Genomic DNA, 10,321 nt, shown 5'->3' with positions numbered 1-10,321 from the left:
TCAAAATCAGATAAACAATAGTGTGTTAAACATTACTGCATATTCAGTAGCATATGGACAAATCACTCACATTCAGCAACTCAAAATAAGAACAAATAGAGCTTGATCTACTTCTGCAAACCAATGACATTCTAAGCAATCTTATAACAACATAATATATCAAAATCAGCTAAAGAATAGTGTGTTAAACGCTACTACATATTCAGCAGCATATGCCCAATTATCACACACATTGAGCATCAAGATTTGACTCGAAATGAGATCAAATGATGCTTGACCTACTTCTGCAAACCAATAACATTCTAAGCAAGCCAATGGCACAGTAATAATATCAAAAAAAAAAAAAAAACAGTATGTGAAACATTGCTGCATATTCAACAGCATATGGCCAATTATCACTCACATTGAGCACAAGATTTGACTCAAAAAATGAATGAAGAGAGAGAGAGTCAGTTGCATAGTTCAAAATAAAGGTACAAACCAGCAGGATAATGAAATCTTCGTCAAGAAGCTTCGCGAGCGAATAGACAGGTATATATATATATCTATATCTCACACATGTTTGCTCTTCCTATCTAATGGTGGTTGGCTTTGGCTTTGGCTTTGCAGAGTGAATATAACATTGCCGGAGGTTGAGATCAGATATGAGCAACTCAGGGTGGACGCAGAGGCTTACTTGGGAGGGAGGGCTTTGCCCACTCTCCTCAATGCCACCCTTAACACCCTTGAGGTGCCTACTCTCTCTACTACATGATTGTATTGGGATCCTACAACAACTACTATATTTGAAAAGAAATATACAGAGAAAATACATTCGAACTTAAAAATCCTTGAATTCTTAAATTGTTCTCTTGAGAGACCTATAATGGCCTTAATAATTGAAAAGAAAAAGTATATAAAGCGATCATATATTTTTAATATAAAGAGGTCAGAATCACTCTCATATGTCAGATTTTAAATGCAGTGATTATAAGAGTGTTTTGGACTAGACTTCAAGTTAAAAAAAAAAAAAATATGACATCCAAATTGACATCTAATAACTAGGAGTAATTATGAATTCCTCGAATGGTCTCACTTCGAACAATCGTGACCAGAAAAACCATTGGAATCACCTAAGAAAACATACAACTTTCTGCAATACCTGTGCTTTCAATTTCATATTCACTTAAGAGAGACATGTTGTTGGCAGAGCTTTATGAGTTTCCTGAAGTTGCTCAAGAGCAAGAAGAAGCCCGTGACAATTCTCAAGGGAATTACCAGCGTGATAAAACCCGGAAGGTGGATAGACAAAACTACTTCTCTCTCTCTTTCTCCCTCTCTCTCTCTCTCTCAAACAATGTGTGTTGGTGTGATGACAGGATGACCCTGCTACTAGGCCCTCCAGGGGCTAGACAGACCACCCTCCTCTTGGCTCTCGCAGGAAAATTGGACAAAAGCCTCAAGGTGGGTTCACTCTTCCTACAATTTCATCTTCAAAATTTGGCACTTTTTAGAGAGAAAAAGAGAGAAACTTCAGTTCTTTGGGTGCATTTTGACAGGTTTCGAGCAAGGTGACGTACAATGGGCACAGTATGAGGGAGTTTGTGCCGCAGAGGACGTCGGTGTACATCAGCCAAAACGATCTGCACATTGGAGAGATGACAGTCCGAAAGACCATGGATTTCTCTGCTCGATGCCAAGGAGTAGGAAACAGATATGGTTCGTCTCTCTCTAACAAACTCTATTTTTTGCTGCTGATTTTGTTGGAATGCTCTGCTTAAAAGCCACTGGTTTTTGTAGCCGTTCTTGCGGAGCTTTCAAGGAGAGAGAAGGATCAGTCCATAAAACCAGACCCTGATATTGATTTTTTCATGAAGGTAACATAGCAATGAAACAGACCTAACCCAGAAAGAAGTCATGGTATTAGCAGTCTCAATTCACCCACTGTTTCTTCTTCTTTTGTAGGCAATTGCATCGGAAGGACAAAAATCAAGCATCCTGACCGACTATATACTTAAGGTTTCGCACCCCAAATAAGACACTCTCCTCTCCCTTTCTCCCTCCAACTCAAATTTAGATTAGCATATTTGGGATATGTTAAAGAGAATGAGATGTTTTAGTGAGAAAATTAAGTTAGGAAGTGTGTGCAGCTGCTTGGGCTGGAGGTGTGCTCGGAGACCATGGTCGGGGACGACATGAGGAGGGGGATATCAGGCGGTCAGAAGAAACGCGTCACGACAGGAGAGATGATGGTAGGGCCCTCGACTGCTCTGTTAATGGACTAGATATCCACAGGGCTCGACTCCTCCACCACTTTCCAAATCGTAAACTGCCTCCGACAATTTGTTCATGTCTTCTCTGGAAGCCTTGTTGCCTCTCTCTTGCAACCGGCACCGGAGACTTCTGATCTCTTTGACGACATCATCCTTCTCTGTGAGGGACAGGTTGTGTACCATGGACCGAGAGAATCAATTCTCGACTTCTTCCACATGATGGGATTCCGATGTCCAGAAAGGAAAGGAGTGGCCGATTTCTTGCAGGAGGTAAAACCTCTCTCTCTTACTGCAAGAGTTTCAATTGCCTCTCATTCTCACTTAACCCGTCCTATTGTTAAGGCAACCTTCTGTATCCGTCTAAGAGTTTACAGTCTACATATAGAATGACTTTCAATCTAGAATCTTGCACCATAGGGACTGAGAAACCAATGATGTGTCCGTGAAGCCAACGAAACTAATTACAGACACTATAGTCTTTCTACGAGTCATGACTTTTATTTTGTTTGGGTAAATCAGGAAAAAAGCCCGCTATCCATTTTTCATTAATAAAAGATAGAAAAAATTATATGGTACTATCTTATAACCCTACAATAAGATAATTGTGTCATGAAATAAAGGAAGGTTAAAAACATTTGGAGGCCTAGAGCGCCAAATGGTGGCCTCCGCAAAAACTGTAGCCTTTTTGACAAGAACATCGACCACCAAATTAGCCTTACGGTAAACATGGCAAATGAACCGTGAATGATTCTCATAGCTTTCAACTCAGCTAATTTTGCTTTTAAACATAAAACTTTATCCAGTGGTTAATCTACTTTTACTATAGAGATGAGTATCCATGATTCAACACTTTGTGAACCTAAAGAGTTCCAATATTTTGGAACTCGGCATGGGCCCCGGAATTGGCTATTGCTACAGCCGAAGCCGAATTACTCAAGTGAGTCCAAGTGAACACGTGTAAGTAGTGCACATAGATAAAAGAGTCCTTAAAAAACCCAAAAAGAAAATAAAAATAGGGAAAAACTCAAACTAAACTAAAAATTCAAAATAATCTAAAATATATATATAAAACAGGGACAGAAATATTCATTTAAAATTTAAGACATTCAGAATAATTCAAATATATATATATATATATATAAAACCTTTCTTTTTGGGTAGTTCAGTGGGGAAGGGATCCCCTACTTGTGGCATGAACAGAACTAAAGACATTATGTTGTTGTGCCTAGCCACCTTGACCCCCTGGACTTCAGCCAAATTCCTAGAAAATATGAAAATCGAGCAAGAAAAACTCACAGACCATTGTCATACATCCAAATCACACAAACAGGATTTATACATGGATTCACTATCGAATAAAATTATCATATTTTTTAGTTTCTCAATTACCCTGAGCTTTAACCGTGTACTCAGCTGAATTTCTGAACACTGAACAATACCTTAATAACAAAAAACTGGACTGTAGGACACCTAGAAAATTTTGAATCAGTGTAATTCCAATATCTTCTGTCACTCTCATTTCTTGCAAGAGGTCCTCTCTCTCCCTCTCTCTCTCTCTCTCTCTCTCACTTGACTGCCAATACAGGTGACATCTAGGAAGGATCAAGAACGATACTAGTTCGACAAGAATCAACGCTACAGATATATCCCAGTACAAGAATTTGCAGATGCATTCCAGTCCTTCCATGTCGGCAGGGAGATGCAATCTGGTCTCTCGGTGCCCTATGACAAGTCCAAGTGCCACCCTGCCGCCCTAGTTAGAAACAAGTATGGCCTAACCAAGATGGAGCTCTTCAAGGCTTGCTTTGATAGAGAAGTGCTCCTTATGAAGAGAAGTTCCTTCATCTTCATCTTCAAAGCTATTCAGGTCCAACCATTCACTCTTATGTTCTTCCTCTGGTTTCATTTTAGATAGATATATAGGAGGACAGATAGAGAAACAGAGAGAGGATACTAATGGTTTCTCTCTCTTTCCCTTGATATTGAATGAAAGAGCTGGTGAATCATACGGTTTATCTATGAAAATCATTCATTTGATGGACCTTGTATTGCTCTTCACAGATAGCCATTGTCGCTACCATGACTACGACAGTCTTCCTCCGCACAGAGATGGGAAACAAGACCTTATGGGATGGGTCCAAGTACATGGGAGTTTTGTTCTGTGGGCTCGTGAACGCGATGTTTAATGGTCTAGCAGAATTGCAAATGACGATAGTGAAGCTGTCTGTATTTTACAAGCAAAGAGATGCAAAGTTCTTCCCTGCTTGGGCCTATACTCTCCCCACATTTCTCATGAGGATACCCATCTCTTTACTGGAGTCCTTCGTATGGGTAGCTATAACCTATTACTCAGTTGGATTAGCACCGAACCCGAGCAGCTTAATTCATCCTCCTCTGCCCTACCAAAGCTCATGAATTTTATTTTTTTTAATTTAAATTAATCTTGTGAATTTTGTTTGCTCTTTTGTCTTTCTTTTGTTAATTGTAATGTTAGAATTGACAATGAATTGCCTATGGTTTTCCTGTTTTCAGATTCTTTAGGCAATTCTTTTTGCTATTCAACCTGCATCAGATGTCTTTGTCTCTCTTCCGCTTTATCGGGGCACTAGGTCGAAACCAAATCATTTCTAACACATTTGGAGCATTTGCGCTATTGGTGATATTTGTCTTGGGAGGCTTCATTGTCTCAAGAGGTAATGTATCATGGATGTAGTAACATTTGATTATGTACAATGTTCATATTGTAACTGTCTCTGCGCTATTTTGCTTTAGTTTATATTACAAAAGTATGCACACCATTATAAATAAATTATTATCCAAATTTTGGCAGAGGACATCTACAGCTGGTGGAAATGGGGATACTGGTCTTCTCCTCTCATGTATGCTCAGAATGCTGTGGCTGTAAATGAGTTCCTATCAAATAGATGGATACAGGTTAACATGAAATACGCAAAAAATCCCTTTAAAACTTTTTTGGTTCATGTAGATTAGGATAAAAGAGTGCATGGAGTAAGTAGCTAACTATCTTGTACATGTGCAATAGAATGGTGTCCACATAGGCCAGCTACTCTTGAAGATTCGAGGGATTTTCACTGAAGCAAATTGGTATTGGATTGGGATTGGGGCTCTCATGGGTTACAACGTCCTCTTCAACATCCTTTACACCTTAGCTTTAAAGTATCTTGACCGTGAGTACAACATTTCAATTTCACCTTTTGTTGTTTCTACTGTTAGTTGATCGAAATGAAAAGAAGTTAATGGGAAAAAAACGTAAATTGTTTCATTATGAAGCTCTTGGGAAGCCTCAGGCATCTATCACAGAGGATACATCAGAGGGGAAGCATGAAGACCAAATTAAGGTCAATGGACATCTGAATGGAAAAGTATTTGGAAAGTAGAGAAGTCATGGAGGGAGATAGGCTCGTTTTCTCAACATTGAAAGTGTAGTTTGGATCCTATTACTTACCCAGAAAAATTTAAAAGGTTTCACTCTTTGTCATGTGTTTCTCTCCTTGTAGGAGACTCTACTACAACAAATGGAATGAAAGAGAAGAAAGGAATGGTGCTACCATTCAAACCGCTTGCGTTGGCCTTCAAGGAGATCAAGTACTTTGTCGACATGCCAGCCGTATGTCAAGATCTTCTTGACCCAATTTACTAGTAGTAGTGGTAGAAGTAGTAGCAGTTAATAGTGGATACTAAAATGATCCTGATGATAATTATGTCGATAGCCCCCAAAAAAAAGATAGTGAACTGAAAGGCCTAGGTGTGCAGGAAATGAAGGCTCATGGGGAAGAACAAGACCGATTGCAATTGTTGCAAGGGGTGAGCGGAAGCTTCCGGCCAGGCTTGCTGACATGCCTGATGGGTGTGAGAGGAGCAGGGAAAACATCACTCATGGATGTCCTTGCCGAGCATAAGACTGGTGGCTACATTGAAGGATCCATTTCCATCTCTGGCTACTCAAAGAAGCAAGAGACCTTTGCCCGTATTTCTGGTTACTGTGAGCAGAATGATATTCACTCCCCTAATCTCACTGTCCATGAGTCGCTCCTCTTCTCTGCCTGGTTGCGACTCCCAGCTGATGTCCAATCGCACACTCGAAAGGTTACACTCCTCAAATTCCAAATTTGATTGTCTTGTTTTTGGAAGTTCGGCAATGGGATTTGAACCTTGGACAATGTGTTGCAGCCCCTAATATCCTAACCACCAAGCAAAGCACACCAATGTAAAAACAAATTCGATTATTGCACCCTTAGGAATAAGTATTAAGAGTTTTGTCTCTCCATTTAAAGCATCTAGGATTGTTCAATGGTCCAACACAAGAAAGACTATAGTGCTCGAAATTTTTCCTCAATCAACTCCATATCTTCCAAACTATATTGGACAGAAAATATCTAACTGGGATCTCTGCTAAATTAGCTATTGGCCTTTCCCTCGACTTAATTTTGGGCAGTGAAATTAATCCTGGTACAAAATCTCTAAATATTTCTACAATAAAGGGTCAAATTCTAGTTTCTTTTACGGAGTTGTATTTTCTTATAAAAAATGGAGCTTTGTCTAAGTAACTAGAAATTTATCATTGTGATACCCAGGCCTTTGTCGAGGAGGTAATGGAGCTGGTGGAGCTGAACAACCTGAGGGAGGCTCTAGTGGGCGTGCCAGGGGTCAATGGCCTCTCCACAGAGCAAAGGAAGAGACTGACAATTGGGGTCGAGCTCATTGCCAACCCCTCCATCATCTTCATGGACGAGCCTACCTCGGGGGTCGATGCTAGAGCAGCCGCCATTGTCATGAGGACTGTAAGAAATACAGTGGACACAGGCCGCACCGTGGTCTGCACCATACACCAACCTAGCATTGACATATGTGAGTCCTTTGATGAGGTATGTACTCTCTCACGCGTGCGCGTGCACACGCACACAAACAAATACTTAGTTTTAGGAATTCTGCCTTTAATATGTTCTATCCATTCGTTCCTATGTAATCCTACAAACAAATTTTCATGTTCTCAGCTCTTCTTGATGAAACGAGGAGGACAAGTTATCTACGCAGGCCCATTGGGGACGAACTCACAACAACTCACAGACTACTTCCAATCAATCGAAGGTGTCCCCGAGATAACCTCAGGATATAATCCTGCAACTTGGATGCTAGAGGTCACCTCCATAGCCTCTGAGAATGGACTTCAGGTGGATTTCGCTAACATTTATGCCAATTCTCCTCTATATGAGTGAGTAGTTGCCTTTGTTCTTCTCTGTCTCTATGATGAAGTCACTCGTGATCCTCCCTTTTGATCTCCTTGGGAAATTTTAGTGTTTCGTCTTAAGATTACTACTTCCCCCATAATTGTAGGAGGAATATGGCATTGATTGAGGAGTTGAGCAAGCCAACACCAGGGTCTCAAGACCTACACTTCGAGACCCAATTCTCACAGCCATTCATGGTGCAAGCTGTGGCCTGCCTCTGGAAGCAACACTGGTCCTACTGGAGAAACCCTCAATACAATGCAGTACGCTTCTTCTTCACCCTGGTAGCCGCCCTCCTGTTTGGCAGCATATTCTGGGACATGGGAAGCAAGATGTAAGCATTCTCTTCTTTCTCCATTTCTGGTCCAACAGAAAAAATTATGATTGAATTGTCTCGCAAGTTTCAAATTTTTTTTTAACAATTTTCTTTATGCTTCCATTTTTCTCAAATTTTCCAAAGCTTTTTCTTAAAATTTAACTATAAAAACTAGCACTTGAGAATGTCTTCTTAAACTACCTAACCAAGAATGTTCAAGATAGATATTTATATTGCCTTCCATGCTAGTACTTCATGCATTCCAACTCACTGTTGTTCTAACCTCACTGTGCTGCACGAATGGTCAGAACATAGAGAGCAGCAACAAGATTTCCTCAATGCGATGGGTTCCATGTTCTCTGCGGTTCTCTTCCTCGGGGTGAATAATGCATCTTCAGTTCAGTCAGTGGTCGACATAGAGAGAAGTGTATTCTATAGGGAGAGAGCAGCTGGGATGTTCTCAGCCCTTCCATATGCCTTGGGTCAGGTATGAAACAAATTCAACAACTCACAACTTTGATAAAAAGAAAATACAGGTATATCTTTTGATGGCAATGGCAATGAAAGTGAAATTGTGTTTGTAGGTTTTGGTGGAACTGCCTTATGTGTTTGTACAAACAGCTGTATATGGGGTGGTGGTGTACTGTATGATCGGATTCGATTTCACTTTGGCAAAGTTCTTGTGGTTTTTCTTCTTCATGTTCTTTACCTTCCTCTACTACACATATTACGGGATGATGACTGTGGCCTTAACTCCCAATGCTACTTTTGCCTCCATTCTTTCTTCTGCATTCTATGGTGTATGGATGCTCTTTACTGGCTTCTTGCTCCCACGCACTGTAAGTGAATTACACATCTTTCGTTTTCCTGGTTATTTAATTTAAAATATAATTGCTTCATATTTTCTTGAAACTAGGATTCCAATCCAGCCAACATAACTATGTTTTTTCCTTCAAAATATCATGTTGTATAGGTTAGCTCCAATACAGGACCACATAACCCTTCCTTGTATGGCTCTTTATTACTTTCATTAAACTTATGTCAAATGAAGTCTAAATTCTAAGTTCTTTCCAATTAACTTATAAAAAAAAAAGGTCAAATGCTATGACATTAGCAAAATAGAGAACACAACTTGCATAACAATGTATAGATCATTTGTGAGAACTTCATGGCCATTCCCATGTTTGCAGAGCATCCCCGGCTGGTGGAGGTGGTACTACTGGGGGTGTCCCATCACCTGGACACTTTACGGTTTGATGGTTTCTCAGTTTGGAAATGTGACAAAGCAGTTGCTCACGGCCGAGGGCAACCCCGTATCGCTACGCGACTTCCTCAATGCTTCATATGGATTTGATTATGACATGCTGCCTTGGGTTGCTTGTGTTGTTGTTGGCTATGCCATCCTCTTCGCCCTTGTCTTTGCCTTATCCATTCGCACCCTTAATTTCCAAGCTAGATGAATGTTTCATGATCTTCTCATTCACTTTATTGTTTCCTTTCTTCTCCCTTTCATTCTGGAAATGAGTGTATTCACAATTTTCTCGCATGTATTTATCCATTTTTCTCCCTTGATATAAAGTCAGGTGTATTTTGGCTTGTAATGTCCCATCTCAATTCAATGAAATATGATTGAATTTTTGTGTACTTGATCAAGATCTCGTTTCCTTTGTGCTTGGTTTCATTATATTATAATGATACGGTGACATAATATCACTCCCCTTCTTTAAATGTCTCAACCTGCATTCTTAAGAACATAAAATTCCTATTTGGTGTTGACAAAGAAAATTACCACCAGACAATAACAATAAACAATATCATAGAAAAGAAATGACGAAATATTTTGTGTTGGAGATCATAGTCGACTCCCACGGTAGAGTAGAGTACACCCGTCGTCGCAAGACACCTTCCCATGAGGATTCCTTTTCTATTAATTTTGCAAAACATCATCAATTCACCCAGTGTTCTAAAACCATGGCGAACTCGGGCGAGTCTTTGGGTCCAATAACAAAGAAACAAAAAAAAAGAATAATGATAAAAATTTAGAAATGACATAAATCAAGCAATTCTGAAGGTGTAACATCGACCTAGATCATCCACCCACCAATCTCAATCTGTATCGACCAATTTTGATCTGGATAGACAAGTTTTAGTTGTTTAAATTCACAATATGAATAATAATTTAATCAAAAAAAAATTACTTAAGAACCCAGCTATGAGCAGACGCTTCCTGGACCATTTGTCTTATGTAAATTTTAAATTTTTTTATTTTATTTTTTAAGATTGACAATTGGGACAAAACATAGAAAATCTACAAATTTTAACCCATATGCAAATATTTACATGCGGGATTAAGTTTCCAGTATACTTCCTCTAGAGGATTGAATTGTTTTTGTTTTGTATTAATTCATAGGAGGTTTTTAATAGTTAGCCAACTAAAGAGCATTTTGGTCAAAAACCAATGATTTGAAACTTATATAAGTTACTGGTATTGGTGTGGTTGGCAT

At 39.5% G+C, this 10,321-nt stretch overlaps 1 protein-coding gene and 1 pseudogene across 6 annotated transcripts; both read left to right on the top strand.

The window, feature by feature from the left end:
• Positions 1 to 433: 433 nt before the first annotated feature.
• Positions 434 to 4,768, top strand: LOC148779384 (pleiotropic drug resistance protein 1-like; annotated as a pseudogene).
• Positions 4,769 to 4,781: 13 nt separating this feature from the next.
• LOC148779383 (ABC transporter G family member 39-like) lies at positions 4,782 to 9,461 on the top strand. 6 transcript variants are annotated; one of them, XR_016046435.1, is made up of 11 exons: positions 4,782 to 4,945; positions 5,083 to 5,186; positions 5,296 to 5,440; positions 5,771 to 5,880; positions 6,027 to 6,359; positions 6,848 to 7,138; positions 7,268 to 7,444; positions 7,608 to 7,835; positions 8,126 to 8,304; positions 8,402 to 8,656; positions 9,008 to 9,461. XR_016046435.1 is itself a non-coding variant. In XM_088854436.1 (11 exons), the coding sequence occupies exons 1-11, from the start codon at positions 4,825 to 4,827 to the stop codon at positions 9,275 to 9,277; spliced, it is 2,247 nt and encodes a 748-aa protein (XP_088710562.1). In that variant the 5' UTR covers positions 4,786 to 4,824; the 3' UTR covers positions 9,278 to 9,461. The 6 variants fall into 6 exon arrangements, 4 of the variants coding, with proteins under 4 accessions (XP_088710559.1, XP_088710562.1, XP_088710560.1 ...); XR_016046434.1 differs by having other exon boundaries at positions 7,268 to 7,485; XM_088854436.1 differs by having other exon boundaries at positions 4,786 to 4,945; positions 7,268 to 7,485; positions 8,133 to 8,304.
• The last annotated feature ends 860 nt before the right edge of the window (positions 9,462 to 10,321 follow it).

Source organism: Amborella trichopoda, chromosome 12 (assembly GCF_054954075.1).
Source record: "Amborella trichopoda isolate Santa Cruz 75 chromosome 12, AtrichopodaSantaCruz75HAP2 v2.0, whole genome shotgun sequence".
NCBI lineage: Eukaryota > Viridiplantae > Streptophyta > Magnoliopsida > Amborellales > Amborellaceae > Amborella > Amborella trichopoda.
This window is presented reverse-complemented; position numbering and strand designations above follow the sequence as displayed.